General features: G+C 38.4%; 2 protein-coding genes across 3 annotated transcripts in view; both read left to right on the top strand.

Annotated features, from left to right (window-relative positions):
• GRM8 (glutamate metabotropic receptor 8) overlaps positions 1-17,744 on the top strand; it is a 755,282-nt gene that overhangs the window by 216,976 nt on the left and 520,562 nt on the right. The gene's annotated exons all lie outside the window — the stretch shown is intronic.
• Positions 1,664-2,071, top strand: LOC114901624 (translation machinery-associated protein 7). The gene has a single exon (XM_029233600.1). The coding sequence runs from the start codon at positions 1,700-1,702 to the stop codon at positions 1,892-1,894; it is 195 nt and encodes a 64-aa protein (XP_029089433.1). The 5' UTR covers positions 1,664-1,699; the 3' UTR covers positions 1,895-2,071.

Raw genomic sequence — 17,744 nt, 5'->3', positions numbered from 1 at the left:
AAAAAAAAAAAAAAAAAAAAAAAAAAAAAATATATATATATATGTTTTGCCATAATAAACTATAAATAATTCATAAACATTTATTTTTTATTCTAAATAAAGAAAAAATTCACGATGAAAGCAGAGAAAGCCTGTTATGAAGAAAATAGTTTGGAAAACCAAAGTAAGGCTGAAACATAAAAGAAGTATTCCTTCTGAGTATTAGAAAAAAATATCCTTTAAGTGAAAGTGTGCAACTACTCAAATGGTAGCACATGCAAAAATAAGGGCACAGGTGGGTTTCTAGAAATCAGTTAATATTTTTATATCTAATACATTATGTTATTGCCATGAATTGAGTGCCTACCTCATGGCAGGCTTTTTGTAAGGCACTTAAAAACATGTTTTCATATTATAGATATTATTATTCCCATTTTATAGATGGGGAAACTGAGGCTTAGAGAAATTAAGTGGGAGAGTTAGGTTTTGAACTCAGGTCACTATACTACACTGCCTTTTAGGTGTTATAAAAAGCTGTAAATTTTAGGTGATTGGTGAAATAAAAATGTATAGAAAGGTGTAATATTCTTGCAATAAAATCAATGGGATTTTATTGACTAGTAAAAATGCCTTGGTCGCTAATGTCTTTTTTTCCTGGTTCACATGCTGCTTCCTAGAAGAAATGATCTTGGAAACTGATCTTGATCTATTCTTGCTTGCCTTTTTGCCAGTGACCAAATCCTTTGCTCTCCCCTGACCCCAGGACTCCCCTCCCCCCCAGCCTCTTCCTCTCTCTTTCCCATGCCAAAGGTGGGTGAGGGTGCTTTGGGTTGGGTAAAGAGTCATTATAGTAATTTTTTTTTTCATTTTTGTATTTTATATTAGAAATTGTCATTTGCAGTAGAAACTGTATTCTATACTTTAAAGATATTTTTTAACATCTCTTTTGGAATATAATTGCTTTACAGTGGTGTGTTAGTTTCTGCTTTATAACAAAGTGAATCAGCTATACTTTAAATATTTTTTAATGAATTAGAGTTTGGACTAATCCTCCAAGCATCTAGAAGATCCTTATAGGTTACAGTGGAACTAAACTTGAAGAACTACTCCTTCAAAGATTACTTAGAAATCAGGTATTTCCCATACAGTGATCTATGCACCCATAATAAAATTTCTGTTGGAAAAAGAAAAGAAAAAACATCAATGCAGAGTAGGATAATAAGTGGTATTATTCTAAGAAGATCCAAACACTGTTTTAACTATTAATTACTATCATGTGTGGACTGTGAGCCAGCTAGTTCCTAGACAGAAAAGTTAGAACTCATAAGTGCAATTTTAAGCTTGTTGCCAATTATTAACTGCCTAAAACATAGGACTTAGGTTTGGAGGACAAACTTTTATCAGATTGAACTCAATTATAAGCTGGAATAGAAGGAAACAAACAAAACCTTCCAAAAGCAGGGGAGAGAAAAATGGTCCATATCTTTTCATTATATTTTGCAGTATTTGTTCTAATCTGAATCTAGTCTTGTACTTCCTGCCTTAAAAAAAAAATGGTGGGATTTAGTCCATCAAACTTAATAACTAGACATTATTAACTGTGGGGCTAAATTCGTCTATTTTCTAAAAATGTTTTTGTGTGAATCGCCGACGTCCCTGTGTTAAAATACCATGACAGCCGCATCCGGTGGCAGGGTCTGGGGAAGGGGCGGCAGGAGCCATGTCGGGCCGCGAAGGTGGCAAGAAGAAGGCCCTGAAGCAGCCCAAGAAGCAAGCCAAGGAGATGGACGAGGGAGATAAGGCGTTCAAGCAGAAACAGAAGGAGGAGCAAAAGAAACTCGAGGAGCTAAAAGCGAAGGCCACGGGGAAAGGCCCCCTGGCCACAGGTGGAATTAAGAAATCTGGCAAAAACTAAGCTGTTCCTTGTGCCTGAGGCAATGATGATCCTTAGTTCCATTCCTGTTTAAACATCTGGGTTAAACATCTGGATTCCCTGCCATAACATCTGTTGCCACCTATAGCTAGAATGAAATGTTGTCTTGGAACCTATTGTACATTTAAGAATAAACTTTTGTAAAAAAAAAAAAAAAAAAAAAAACCATGACAGGTAATAGATTTTCTAGAAATATTATAAGATAGATGTTGCCTTTTTCAAAACAAAGTCTACTTTGGGATGTTTAATTTAGGTATAATTTCACAGAGTTACACTTTGATTTATTGATTGAACTGTCCAAGCAACCGGATTGCTTCACTTGTTTCTTTTACACCACCTACAGCTATAGTGACTAAATTGACTCATAGGCAGTTGACCTGCTGGACGTTAGTATCACTTAGTTGTTACCTTCATTAGCAGAAAAGGAAAAATTACCAAAGAAAGAAAATAATTTAAGAGTTTAGGTTTGGCTTATTATATTCCTTAGAAGTTCATTTCTTTGAAGAAAAACATTTCCCTCTGCTGTAGCTCCCCGGCTTGAGGTCCTTAAAGAAGCAGTTGGTGAGGTATGGGAGCCCTGAGCCTGGTGCTGAGGGCAGGGTTTTGTTGAAACCTGGCCATGGCACTCTAAGAGACTTCAGTCACTCAAAGAGACTTCAGTCTCTTTGTCTCTCTTGGTCTCTGTCTCTGTGTCTCTTCTTTAAATAATAACTGCTGTATTTACAATACTTGTGAATGTGAGTGTAAGTGGCTTTCTCCTGTAGCAGCCTTTGAAAAATGTGAAGATATTATTCCTCGTAAGCATTTAGAACTAGAGTTGAAAGACAAGAAAGTGTTGGCAATTGTACATCACACAATTGCTTATCTCTTTTCAATAAGGTACTGTTCAGCACAGTGTACATTCCCTGAGGAAGCTCTGTGGAATTGCCCTTTCTTCCACTTAGAAAGAAAGCTTTAATTCCTTTCCTGTATCTACTCTGAATGGTAATTGGACACTGAGATTCTTATTTCATGATTTATCATGATGATTAGGGCAACAGAGAAATAATACAAATTTGGCCACTCTAACATAAAATAAAATGAAACATCCTCTGAATAATTATAGGGTGACAATAATGATTCTCCTCTCCCCCCCTCACTCCTCTCAACGTTCCTATCAGAGAACGAATGAGGCAATGCATTTGTATTAACAAACAAATGAATTGACATTTTTGAGACTGGCCAAGGAAATGTTATCACTCATATTTCCTGCAAGAAAAAGAAATTAATTCTCAGTATCCATAAATATTGCTACTGTTTTTATCACTAGGGTCCTGCTTATAAATGTTTTGTTCTCACTGTCCCTTGCCTGCCAGACTGCCCTTAAAGGAGTGAAGTAGTCAGAGAGATGACTCATCGGGGAGGTGATGGAGAGAGGGAGAACTGAGAGGCTTTCTGCTTTCCTTGAGGAGATATTTGCTCTATCTCTGGACTGGTCCAAGGTGAGGGAGACAGACAGCTGTGGGGCAGACAGCTGTGGATGTAAGGGTCACAGGGTGATGGGAGCAAACGTATTCATCAGGAAGCATCTTCCATTCTTAACCCTTTCTGCTCAGGGCTGTACCCAGGCATATCCGCCACCCCATGTCTATAGGACAAGGAGGCATATGTATGATTTGGGCTTTGGGCTTGGCCATTACATAACATTAACTCAGTCTTTCAAAAATGGAAACGGTCCTTAAAATATTCTTTTTATGGTCTGCATGATATTCCAAAAACGGGTGCAAGTGATTTTTATCACCCTCTGTATGTGGATAATTTTTGCTTCAGAATTTAAGATTCTGTATGTTGTATCTCTGCTTCAGAATTTAAGTAGAAACCTTCTCTTCATGTTATGCTTAATTAGGTTGGGATCTGTTCTGTAGGAACAGATTTTACTAGCTTAATGAAAATTCTTCAAATGCAGTGCAGTATAGGAATGGGCAAAAGAGAAGGGAGATAATATTTGCAGAGGGCTTATAGCCGTGTAGACCTTTGTGTGGACTGTTTGTTTTTAAAGGATCTCATTTAATATTCACAATGTAGGTGTTCAGGAAACCAAAGCTCAGATAGATTCGGTAACGTGCTTCAGGTAAAGCAGCATGTTCTAGAGATAGGATTGAAATCCTAAGGTTTTGGGCTTCAAAGCTGCATCAGATTGGGCACACTTTACAGTAAAATTTGTGCTACAGTGAACAACATTGTAGAATGTGCCAGTATAATGATTCTTGATCAGGCTGGCCAGAGCTGACTTTACAATACCCTTCAAAGTGGGAGCGTCATGACAAATCAATGTATCTAATTAGGGAAAGGAAAGTGTTGGAAACCTATTTATGCTTTAATAACTAAAAAAGCACTGGTCTCTCGCCAAATTGACATACATTTTTGGAATCAGAGACTCTGAGATACTCCTTAAATGCTACTTATGATAAATAATGCCATTTAAATGTCCACCACCTGCTACAGCACATGGCTGAGTTCTCAGAACGTTTTCATCACTTCCTTAGATGGTCTTGATTAATGTACAATGATGTAGAAAGTTTTTTGTTTTTTTTTTTAGAAAATGTTATGGGGGGCTTCCCTGGTGGCGCAGTGGTTGAGAGTCTGCCTGCTAATGCAGGGGATAAGGGTTCGAGCCCTGGTCTGGGAGGATCCCACATGCCGCGGAGCGACTGGGTCCGTCAGCCACAACTGCTGAGCCTGCGCATCTGGAGCCTGTGCTCCGCAACGGGAGAGGCCGTGATAGTGAGAGGCCCGCGCACCACGATGAAGAGTGGCCCCCGCTTGCCGCAACTAGAGAAAGCCCTCGCACAGGAACGAAGACCCAACACAGCAGAAAAAAAATAAAAATAAAAAAATAAACTCCTACCCCCAACATTAAAAAAAAAAATGTTATGATGTGACAACTAGATGTCTTTTTTTTTTTTTTTTTTTTTTTTTTTCAGTACGCGGGCCTCTCACTGACGTGGCCTCTCCCGTTGCGGAGCACAGGCTCCGGACGCGCAGGCTCAGCGGCCATGGCTCACGGGCCCAGCCACTCTGCGGCACGTGGGATCTTCCCGGACCGGGGCACGAACCCATGTCCCCTGCATCGGTAGGCGGACTCTCAACCACTGCGCCACCAGGGAAGCCCAGATGTCTTTAAATATACCAGTTTTCTGTATAAGCTAAACAGTTTCGAGGGGATAACTTTTACAGTTCCAAAGCATTCTCCTAAATAAGGTAGTATTTATGTTATTGAAGAGCTTGATTATCCCATGTATTTGTGGCACTAACAATGTCTATGTTGTAAAATGGGACTGGGAATAGTTTTTGATTCCTATTTCTGTCCGGGTCATCATCTCTACTTTGATCACCTTTAAGAAGATAACGCCCCTACTTTGATCACTTTTAACAAGATAACACCCTTTCCCACCCCACTACAACCCTGTGTCAATTAGGAATTATATTTGACTGCAGGTAACAGAAAGTGGTCTACCTTGGCTTAACCAAATAAGAGTTAGCTTTTCTCACATAACAAAAAGCCCATAGGTAGAGAGTCTGGAATTGGTCCAGTGGTTCCAGGATACCCTCAAAATTCCAGCCACCCTTTATGTTCCAGTGTTCTGTCATCCTTAGTATGAAACTTACATTCTTACAATTGCTTCACATTGCACGATGGCTGCTTCACTTCCAGACTCATGGTGTCATTCAAGGTAGGAAAAAGAAAACTAGGTGTCACTCAGGAAGGGCCTGTGTTGCTCTTGCAAAAGCAAAACTTTCCGGAAATCCCCAGCAGCATTCTGCTTATGTCTTACTGCTCAGAACTGTCATGAAGTCAACCGTCGCTGCAAGGCAGTCTGGAGAAATGAGTATTTTAGCTGGGCTCACTGTCACCCTAAAGAACTTAGGGTTCTATTAGTAAGGCAGAACTGGCGAGTAGTTTTTGGGTAAAACAGCTGTGTCCATGCTAACCCCAACGCCAACGCCAGCCCTGAACTGTCCCAAGTGGCTTTGGGATTAGAGTAGAAAGTGCAGAGGAAAGAAGAAAAGGAGGCTTCTTCAAGGTCGCCAGTGGCCTCTTTATAGCTATGCACTGTGTGTTTTACTCTTCTCTTCCTTAGTGTTGGGGTATCTTTGCTCACTCTGTCTTTGGTGATCACTTTCTCTCTCTCTCTTTTTCTAATTACTCATTTGCCAGGTAATGTCATTTCCTTAGAGTAATCATCCCTGACACTTCAGAAAGATTAGGCAGCTCCCTTTTATATATGCCCCCAGCACCTGGACCTGTTTTTTTTTCCTTCTTTTTGGAACACTTATCACAATTATACTTACTTATGGGAGCTGGGGTACAGATTTGTTATTTGTTCAATGTCTTGCTTTCTTTTCCACCAGCCTATAAACTCCCCCTAGACTATATTCTCCCTCCCTTCTGTGTCTAGCACAGTGCCTATGACAGAGTAGACCCTCAATAAATATTTGTTGAATGAATTAACAATGAATGAATAAATTTCAAGGCTCTTCTCTTACCTGCTGTTCGTTCTTTTCTTTAGGCATCATTTTTTGTCCTCTTCTTCCATTCTAACTTTAAACATTCTCTAAGTACTCTCATACATATTTATCCATTCATTTATATTTCTTTTTTTTTTTTTCTGTCCATGTCTCTCTCTCTCTAGATTATTCTTCCTGTCTCTCAGATAGGTATTATCTTTACTCAAACTCTATATGTCCACACCAATTCTCTTACTCAGGTATCTGTATCCCACTTCTAGTTGCCTGCTACTTTTTAACCGGAATGCCTCTCCATCGCCCTACACCCAACAAGTTCCAAATGACCTTCATCAGACACACATCTCAATTTTCTAGTCTCAAAGTGATGACACTTTCTTCTAGTTACTTGAGCTTGAAAACTTGGTGTCGTTTGTGGGATCATTTATTTATATCATTAAGTTGCATTTTCCTTGGCAAATAGCTCTAGCTGTTCTTTATTCTTGTTGCTGCCACCCCAGTACACAGTGTGCAGGGTTTGTGGGTACTGGTATGTGTGAGGTGGCAAGATGAAAGGTGACAGGGGTCAACTGATCAAATGCTCCCAATCAAGAGTGAGGCAGAGCGGAGGCTTTTGCCAGTTTATGTTGCAGTATACTCTTTTAAACACCAGTTCTGGTGCTCATGACTCGTGGCACAATCAATTTGATAACCTGGGATTACTGTGCAGTAAAATTTGAGAGGACTTAGCTACTTAAAATGGGGGGGACATTTTATGATGGTAGGTATGGATGACTTTTGCAGTATTTATAAAAAGATCACAAAATGGTATTAAAAACTGCAGAAGTATAGTAGCAGTAGTAAAGCATTTTGTAAAGACATTAGATATTCCCACTCAATTTCATAATGCAGAAATTAGTGGAAATTTATTAAAATTAATAGGTATGAAATTTAGAAAAGTTAGCACAGTTGATTCACAGATTATCCCATTAATCAAGATGGCCATTTTTCTTTTACAGGAAGATAGTCAATCATATGGATATATTGTATGAATACATGAATACAGCAGTGTATCTATGAGGCCAGAATGATTGATTTAATAGTGACAAATTTTGATACTTTCTGTTTAGCATTTGCAGTCTAAAACTCCTAGTCTTTTGAAAAAACCCCTAGTGTTTGAAAAAACTATAGGCAAGCAAAGTTACATTTTAACACGAAACTTTTAAAACCATTTTGTGAAAGGATAATTTCTGCATCGCTTTAGGTTGATTGGCCATGCAGTATGCAGAAATTTAGTGAGCACCTTCCACATTACCCTGGTTATTTCCTACAGAGAATGTAAGTTTATTTAGGATTCTTTGTTTGTTTGAGAAGGAGGAAAGTTTATGATATAGTTCATTTTTTAGTTCATAGCATTTGTCAGATTGAAATTCATCTCTGCACCATGTTGTTCTTTAGGATATGTTCTTTTGATAGGTAGATGTTTAGATATATAGGGCACAGAGGCAAAGCAGCACAGCTGGTATCAATAACAGGCTCACATCACTCTTAATTTCCCTGATTTTATACCTTTTCCCTTGCTTTATCATTCAAGTATTCATTTGATCATGGGGATTACATACAGAGAAATGTGTCATAGACAGGATCTATGAAGCAATGTTTTCCTTTCCAATTTATTTCAGCTAATTCTGGTCCCTTTAATGTATCTAGCATTGGGATGTAGGAATTAAGGCATGTTTAGATTTCTGCCATAGTCTTTTTCCCACAGGAAGAGTAATGCTGGAAAAGGAGACCAGAGATCGAGATTCTATTCCCCTTTATTGGTGGATATATTTCATCTATTGCTTTTAGAGATTCTTCTCCTCTGGACATTTTCATGGTTTTCTCCCAATAGGATAGAATAAATATTATTTGGGTTTTCATCCATCATAATAATAAAAAGCTACTGTCATAAGGAGAAACTTGAGGCTTTAGAGCTGGTGCAGCGTTAAGTCAAAAATCTAAGCTTGGGGGCTTCCCTGGTGGCGCAGTGGTTGAGAGTCCGCCTGCCGATGCAGGGGACACGGGTTCGTGCCCCGGTCCGGGAAGATCCCACATGCCACGGAGCGGCTGGGCCTGTGAGCCATGGCCGCTGAGCCTGCGCGTCCGGAGCCTGTGCTCCGCAACGGGAGAGGCCACAACAGTGAGAGGCCCACGTACCGCAAAAAAAAAAAAAATCTAAGCTTGTTTTTATGATAAAAGCAGCGAGTAAAAGGCATGCAAGAGATACAAAAAAAAAAATATGTGCCTAATCTTTTTCTTTGGATTTCACCTTCATGGATGTCTTAAAACAAGCGGTTATAATTCAGTTCATCAATTTGATTAACATGATTCAAATTGGTTGTCATTATTCAGTGACAAAACTGAGTAAGTTCTTCCTTTTTTAGCTGCTTGGGCTGGTGTGTTTTTATATATCCAACTAACCTCGGTACTGTGGTATACGTCCCTATAAGAAAAGAGGAAAATCAGCTCTATCAAAAAGATACAGTAACAACCAATATTGGAGCTAGTAAGTTCTGTTTATATGGAACTTTCTCTTTCTCTACCCTTTTTGTGGAGGTAGAAAATCCAGTAGTTATTAGAGTGGATAGTGGCCAACATCATGTTTTTAATGTAATATGACATGAACCAGAGCTAGAAGCGGTCAAAGTTCAAATCATGTCTGTTGTTGAATGGCCTGTATCTTATGGTTTGAAGGCAACAGATGAGTAAAGAAAACGGTTTTGAAACCATAGGAACCTTTTGTAGGTTACCTGCCTAGTATCCACCTTCCTCCTTCCTTTTTCTCACCTAGACCGCTAATTTCCCAAACATTCCAGTTCTAGCCAATCAACATATTGTAACCCTCTGGCACAGGAACTGGTCTCAGGATGATCATGTGACCTGATAGGAGGAGACAGGTGTTGGAGAGTCAGAAGGACTCTTCTTCTCTCTTCCTTGGGTCTCTCTCTCTCTCTCTCTCTCTCCCCTTCCTTCCCTCCCATGTCAGATGTGCAGGAAGTATTAAGCGGCTTTCTTGCTACTGATCAACAAACTTTCAGTCGCAAGAAGGCCAGTTGTAAGGTGAAGCTGACACCTTAAGTGGTAGAAAGAAAGCATTCTCGATGATTTAAAGCCATCTCATTTAAAAACTGGTGGTAACACTACTTTAAATGCCTATTACTTATTTAAAATATTTTTCATCCGAATTTTGAATGTGATGCTTTTAAAATCAATAATAACAGCATCTATCAGCTATTGAGTTCTTACCATGTGCTAAGCATTGTACCAGATACTTTATGTGCCTTAGTTCATTTAACCTGCAAAACCACATTATGAGGTAAAAACTACCATCTCCAAGTACAGATGAGGAAGCCGAGGCACCTAAAGTTTAAGTTGCTTGCACAAGACACACAACTAGTAAGTGGTAGAGTCAGAATTTTTGTCCCAAAGGCCATGCTTCTACCCTACGAAACCATCCATAGTCAGACCTTGAATTTGGAGAAGACTATTCTCAAGGTCATTCAGGTCTTTATCGTGAATACCCTAAAAACAGCCCTTTGAGGTCAATTTTGCAGATTTCTGAGGCCTTAGAGGAATTAACGTCTTGGTCATGTTTGCATAATAAATGGATGAAAAAGGCAGTGGTGATGTGGTAGGAAATAATCTGGCTCTGTGAACACAATTCATCCAATGTGTGAGGTCAGTGGGCTTGGTCTCTGCTCTGTCTTCCCAGTATCCCTAGGCATCCTGCTTTTCCATCTTTGACCTTGTCATCATCAATTACTGTGTTCTGAGAGCCCAGATGTTGCCTTGTCGGATTGGAGCCTCACTCCACTCTGTGAGGAATGATCCTTTACGTTTCTGTAGCGGCCTGTAACTCACCAAGGTCTTCTCATCTGTGATCTCACTTGACCCTTTCAACCACCCTATGAGATGGACTGTTATACTCATTTCCTTTACATCTTAGGTGCTTAGATACCACTTTGCTTTCAGTTAATTTGCACTTATAAATATGTTGCCTTAGAAGTGACTTTTACTTCTATCTTACAAATGTTGCTGAACTTGCAGCTAAACTATAAGCTCCATGGAGAGAAGAATTGATTATGAGTTTGGTGTGCTTGACTTTCCTTCAGCAATGCCTCCTGTTGGTACAGAGTGGTTTCTCAGGAAAAAAAAAAAAGACAACTCATTAATATCCAGCACTGACTTTCCAGAGCTGATTGTCAAATATTCAGAAATTTTGTTAGCTGGTTATTAAATTGGTAGTTTGAAATCTGTGGTGGGATTATTTTATAGCAGGAAAATTGTCAAAGGCTACATAGCAAGGCTACCCTCCATCTACTCCCACCGTCAGAGAGCCAGGTTACAAGGACATCGTTGTTTACAAACTTTCCTTTGGTCCACAGACAACTGCTCTTCTTTATCCTTTGTAAATTAGCTAATGGCCATGACCCAAATGTCTTCACCGGGGAGAAGGTAGAGATGAGAACACTGAGTCAGTCTCCATGTCTTTGCTGAACAAAGTCAGTCTCCATGTCTTTTGTGGAAAGCAAACTACAGAAAACTGTCAGAGAAAACTTGATCAGGAAGCCCAGAAATGACATCACCAGGAGTCTGCCTCCTTTCCTGTTCCAGTCTGTGTCTCTTTCCATCCATTCTTGATTGAACCAGTAAGCTGGTCAAGCTATGCTTGGAGGGATCTCAGAGCCTGTAACAGGATGGTTTGGGTTGCCGGTAAAAGAACTCCTGATTAAAGTGGTATAAACCACAGGAATCATTATTGTTTACTTAATAGAAAGTCTGGAAATAAGAGGCCCAGAGTTAGTTCACTGTCCTATCAATGGCCTCAATGATTCCAGGCTGTTTCTTTTTCCCTCTCTGTCACCCTCAGTGTGTGAGTAAGTGGTATTTCCCCTTCTGGCTGTAAGAAGGCATCAATAGTTCTAAACAGCAGGAAGTTAATTCACCACCCAAACCCTCAAGGATATCCTGGATTTGTGATAGGAAACCCTTGTTTGTCTCTCTCTCTCTCTCTCTTTTTGGCCGTGCTGCATGGCATATGGAATTTTAGTTCCCCGACCAGGGATTGAACCCATGCCTCCTGCAGTGGAAGCATGGAGCCCTAACCACTGGACTGCCAGGGAATTCCTGTTTTGTTTTGTTTTTTTTTTCTGAAGGAAAGACATTCTCTAACCTTAAATAGAGGGTTTAAGGAATAAAAGGGAAATGGTGCATCTTAAGGAATACTAAAAAAACCCCTTTATGGTAAAAATAATTTTGAGGTATTCATTTCCAATTAGCAGGATTCTCCAGTGATTCTATGTGATGAGAAGTTAATTAAGGAAACCAGCAACCCAAGACCATCATAGAAGCTGTAGGAAGAACTAAAGGAAAAATATCGCAAGAAGAAAAAGGAAAAGCGTTCATTGTAGCATCTGAGGCAGTAAAATGCTATTTAAGTGGAATTGAAGACCCAAATGGCTGCAGTTATGGAATATTGCAAAATTTTTCACATTAAGGAAAAAATAACAATATTTTTACTTTTGTAGGAAGTAAAATTAAATGAAGCTGCCACAGGAGATAGGATTTCTGAAATCGTAGCAATTAGTGAGCACCCCTGCCCTGAGGGACTTGTTCTTTGTTTCCCATTGCTAACACAGTACCTGACACACCATGTGAGTGTTGACTGAGAAGAAAGGACAGGAAATGATTCAGATAATAGAATTGTGCTACAGGGGATGGGGGGTGTGTGGGATTGGCCATGGAGAAAGGAGCCCAGGCACATTATCGGAGCCGAAGTGGACAGGCTTCAGATGGAGTTGAGGGTTACTAGTGTTTGGACCGGTGTTTCCCTCATTTGCTGCAGCGGGAACAGAACTGGCCCCAGAAGCTGGTGAAATGACTGCCAAGGGCCGAGACCTGCAGAGCTGGATCACTGCGCCCTCATTCCCTTGTAGGACCACCTTTCTGGCTCAATCTCTTTGACACCAAATATTACCTCTCCTTCCATACTATTGGGTGATATTAAGTAATGAAATGGTTAAAGTGGATTCACAGGTGACTGATACTTGTATTGAATGGCTTGATTAGTTGCTTTATAATCCTTTTGGGGAAAGGTGGGCAGTTGATACAGATGTAAGGCTGTATTATCCACAGTATCCATGCCAGTTACATCATCAGCTTAAAATGCATTGGGAAGGCATCCCATGCCATGATGGTACAGAAAATACCGTCACACAGAATGCAGGGTATGAAGAAAGTCTTGTAATCTTTCTTTAACATTTTTCTGTTTTAAAATAGTGAAGTGTGAGTACATATGGTACAGAACTTTTTTTGGAAATCTGCCTTTAGTGCATCAGAAATGAAAATGTCCTTTAAGCATTAAACATCAAAATCCATTTTCATATTAAAAAACTATCACCCTTCCTTAGAACACAGTAGATTTGTTTTTTTTCCTGTAGGAGAAATCCTCACAGGCTTCAGACACAGAGTAAAGGGGAAGAAAAGAATATAAGTTCAAGTAGTATAATAAATATATTACAGCATCACAACTCCATTCATCCTAAGTGAGATGTATAAATCTAGTAAAATTGGAAGCATCATGTTTGTGAAGGATAGCAGCTTCCTTCCACCAATTTTAATTTATATAATTAAACCTCAAATCACATGTGGGTTTTCATAATAAATGCATATGTTCAAGTTAGTACTGTGACTATTTTACTATTTTTTTTTAAATTTTACTAAATTTTGAGTCTTTTCCTTTCTGGGGCAGCATCACCTCTTTCACAAAGAATGTGTGAAAGGCCAAGTCTGCAGTATTTTATAAACATTGCTGTGGTCGTGCTGTTTTGTATTCCATGAATTTGCTATTGAGTTTCATAGAATCTGACACTCAAAGGAAATGTCTCTTAAATATTACCTCTGGCTGAATAATACATTGACTTTTTTAAAAAAAAGGCAATATGTGGGGCTTCCCTGGTGGCGCAGTGGTTGAGAGTCCGCCTGCCGATGCAGGGGACGCGGGTTCGTGCCCCGGTCGGGGAAAATCCCACTGTGCCGCGGAGCGGCTGGGCCCGTGAGCCGTGGCTGCTGAGCCTGCGCGTCCGGAGCCTCGTGCTCCGCAGCGGGAGAGGCCACAACAGTGAGAGGCCCGCGTACCGCAAAAAAAAAAAAAAAAAAAAGGCAATATGTGAGAAAATGAAATAGTATCTAGGACAATAAGTAAAATTCAAGGACAGTAATAAGTAATGATGAACGAGATGCTAATCTCCTTGAGTTCAGGATCCTCCTCATCTTCCTCCTCCTCTGCATTTTCCTTGCTCTCTTCCTTTAATTACATCCTATACAGCAAGTGACTTTGAAACTCATAGTGACTCAAAAAAATAGCTTTTGAATAATGAGTGGACACATAAATCTTTTTATCCCTCCCCAAATCTGGCTTGCCATGTCGGAGGTAATGAGTGATTGATAAGCAGTTGTTTTGTTTAAGATGTTTTATTTTTTTTGATGTGGACCATTTTTAAAGTCTTTATTGAATTTGTTACAATACTGCTTCTGTTTCATGTTTTAGTGTTTGGCCCTGAGGCATGTGGGATATCTTAGCTCCCTGACCAGGGATGGAACCTGCACCCCCTGTGTTGGAAGGCAAAGTCTTAAACACTGGACTACCAGGGAAGTCCCGACAAGCATTTGTCGAATGAAGTTTTTGAACTACAAACTTTTTTTCTCTAAGGCGTGCAGTCTTATAACTTTTGAGCTTGTACTGTACTGAAGAAGCAGCTATTAAAATGTTGTTGGATAAAGGTTTCGATGGGCCCACTTTAATAGAGGAGTCATTTCGAATTAACACAATGGTTTACAAATAAATACTGGGAAAGAGATTGAAATTAATTTGTTCACCCAAGTAGGTGGTTTTCTTCTTATAGTTTTGTTCATAATTTTTAATGTATTTGCTTTTACGTATATTTACTTCCTAACATCTAACCATTTTTACCACTTTCATGATTTTTAAACATACTTTCTTACCACCTGTACAGTTATTACTCCACATTTTCCTTAAATTGATTCACTTTGCAATCTAAATTTATTTAAAGAGAAAACTTTATATTAGTACTGTGAATAGAAAACCAGTATCCTCTCCTGAAAACAGAAGGCAGCTATAAAAATAAATATAATGTGATGAAAATGACGTTATTAAATTTTAGCCAGCTTCTGTTGGGAGAAAGACTGAGCCTGATTTAAATGGTTGAGGTTGTCAAACATTAGAGAAGAGTAAAAGACATACAAACACCAAACTGAGCCTTTTTTTCTGGCCATGTTATAAGGGTTGAAAAAGAATCCAGAGAAGAATAACTTATCTCTACACTGAGTCAAATATAAACTTCAACCAAGAAAAAAAAATCTAGATTTTTTTTTTATGGTTCCAAATTAGTGGGGCTGTAATTTGTGAAATTTTAGGGCCCTATAGTTTTTGTGATAAAGTAAAACGTTCTCTTTATCTTAAACTTTGTTTAAAACGTTTGATTTAACACATACAAAATTAAGAATATAATTTAGAGCGAAGCTTCCATTTTCCTTCCGTGAATTTATTTCCTGCCCTATGGGTCATATAAGCAATGTTTGGGTGTTCTATGAAGGTACCATATGCTGAGTCGGGTTTATACTTTTTATACCATTAATGTTTCATAGGGAATGTCATTCTAGATAGTGTTCATGAAGTTACGATACATGCATGTGTAAACTTTATTAATACTTTAGTGTCTCACGGAACTAACTCAGCAGAGAATAGGTCTAGTTGATCAAAATTCCAAATTAATGTCGTCATAGATAATGAGTTCTAGTATGTAAGTTTTGAAATACTTCATTCTTTAGCGATTGCTTTGGGCTGGTTATCTCAACATTGATAAAGATCATTTCAGGTCATAACTGACACACAATCAGATTGACCCCCTTGATTGAAAGAATTGATTTTCTAACAAGTAAAGTAATAGTCTATCAATTCAGTCAAACCCCTGGTGGTTGGTCACTTTAATCAAAGTCAGAATGATTTTGTGCAGAGATGGGAAAGAAAACTTGTAAGTTCTGCATCATTGGTTTCCCCTGTCAATTCAGGAAAAGCTATGTGGCTCAAAACTCAGCCTGGCAAATTTAAGTAAGGAAGAAGGCAAATGAAAGGTAGGCTTTAGAAATTTCAGCCATGATGGTGACATGTGTTATGTAATACTTTCTAATGAGAGTTTCAGAAGTGATTTATCCCAGTGTTATAGGTAGAAATACACTTGAAACACTGAAAAATCAAAGCAGTTGATTTTTAACTGCTTTTTCTGGATGAGCAATGGATATATTCTTTATTTATGCTACATAGAAGGCAACTTAAAAATATATGGAAAACACTCTCATGACAAATGCTTGATGCTTTATAATAGCTGGGAATAGAGGCTGTTTTTAAAGTGGCCTTGAAATTTTTGAAAATTGCTTTTGTAACTACTAATTGATTTTAAAATAATATTTAAATTAAATCAAGCAGAAATGCTTTTACAAACAAAAACAAGGTTTAGTAAATGTTTTACTTTTAATAGTCAATCTGAACAAACACTGAGAGATTAGATTTCAACATAAAACATAAATAGTTTTAAATAATTTAGAGAACAGCACATACTTTTCACAAATGCATCACAGATAATTTAGTACCTATGTCCTGAAGCATGAGGAAGAATTTTAGTAGTGCTGTATTTATAAAGATGAATTTGCTTTAAAGTGTGGATGGTTGAAATTTTGGCCCGTTTTTCTTCTCCTTTCACATTTTTTTGGTCCAAGCCTTTCTAAGATTTTCTAGAATGCTCCTTTGAATCAGTCAGATGCAAGGTGGAGCAAGATGAAGGTTACAGTTAAAATTCTTCCTATGTATCATGTTAATGTTAAAAGGTTATAGTCAGCCTTAGCTAGATATTTGGGCCCACTTGAGGAATTCCAAAAAGAAGCCATTTACTCTTTGTTGCATACAATCGAGTACATCTTTAAAACCTCTGCCTAAAAATCAAAAATGGAGATGGCTGGTAGGGACCATAACTCTTAGATTGACTTTCTTTCTTTTCTTGTCTTTCTTTGCTTCATTGTCTTTATACTTTCAGGTCAAATCCAAAGAAACAATTAATCCTGACAAGGAGTGTGGGTGATCTTCAAAAACTGAGTGATTCCTATAAATTAAAAAAAAAATCGACGTAGTGACTCCTTCAGGTATAAATACAACATTTTATGGCAATGTAGGAGCCTGGCAATGCTCTGAACATTCTTTGTTAAATCTGCAGAAGCTACTAGAAGTTAAGGACTTTAGCTTTGTTATAATGAATTCTCCGTTGGGGCATCTTTGACTTCTGAGTCCTGTAATCTTGTTGAAGTTACTTAAGCAATAGCTATGTGTATGGATTTATGTTAAGGAGGTACTTGATAACAAGTATTTTAAGACAGAGTTTCATTTGGCATCTTTATAAAAGCCATGAAAAAGCTTTTCTTAACTATGATTATAAGAAAATTATCTTGGCCTTGAGCTTTCTGAGAATGCAAGAAGTTATTCTCCTTTATTAAGATGTTAATTCTTACCATATCACCCTATGGTTGTCTGAAAGAATTCACTAGTGACAAAACATGGCTAGAAGTCAAAAGTTAATAGTAAAATTAATGAAAAAAGTTATTAATATAAAGTAAAGCAGAGTGATGGGAAGAATCAAGGATTCTTCCCTAAGGGGTGAAATGTTTTCTTACGGGAGGATTAACGTATTTTAAGAAATAGAGCATATAATGGTATTAGAAACTCTTATATTTTTACCACCTGTATTGAGATAAAATCTCTCCTATAGTCATGAGTGATCAATATATTCTCTATTTTTTAAAAAGTATAAGTAGAAATTAAACAAAAATGCAACCCATTCTCATAAGTGAAAACAACTGCTGTGTCTACCATACGAACCCACAATTTGTATTAATTTCATGTACCAATAGTTCTGAGATTATCTGGGGGAAAATGATGATCCTGGAAAGAAGAGAATGAAGAGTTCGCAGCTCTCCATCTTTGCTAGAGGGAGGAGTTGAAATTATTTCTCTCTGAGATAGAATTTTAGGGAAAGATGGGATTTACTTTATACCAAGGATCCCAGTGTCTACGCTACTCTAGGTGACACCCTTAGGCTGGCTGAATACCATGAAGGTGTCTTAATAAGAAAGAAGGAAAGACTCGTCACTGGTGAGGCATCTCCACAATAAATTTGATTCTAGAGCTCTTAAAGAACTAAGGTTATTGTATTAGTCAGGGTACTTCAGAGACACAGAC

This window comes from Monodon monoceros, unplaced genomic scaffold, assembly GCF_005190385.1.
Source record: "Monodon monoceros isolate NGI ecotype Baffin Bay Population unplaced genomic scaffold, NGI_Narwhal_1 Super_Scaffold_2, whole genome shotgun sequence".
NCBI lineage: Eukaryota > Metazoa > Chordata > Mammalia > Artiodactyla > Monodontidae > Monodon > Monodon monoceros.
The sequence above is the reverse complement of the archived record's forward strand: the minus strand, read 5'-3'. Positions and strand labels throughout refer to the sequence as shown.

What these genes read in the sequence shown, in the direction of transcription:
- LOC114901624 (XM_029233600.1), top strand. Translation starts at nt 1,700, where the DNA reads ATGTCGGGCCGCGAAGGTGGCAAGAAGAAGGCCCTGAAGCAGCCCAAG.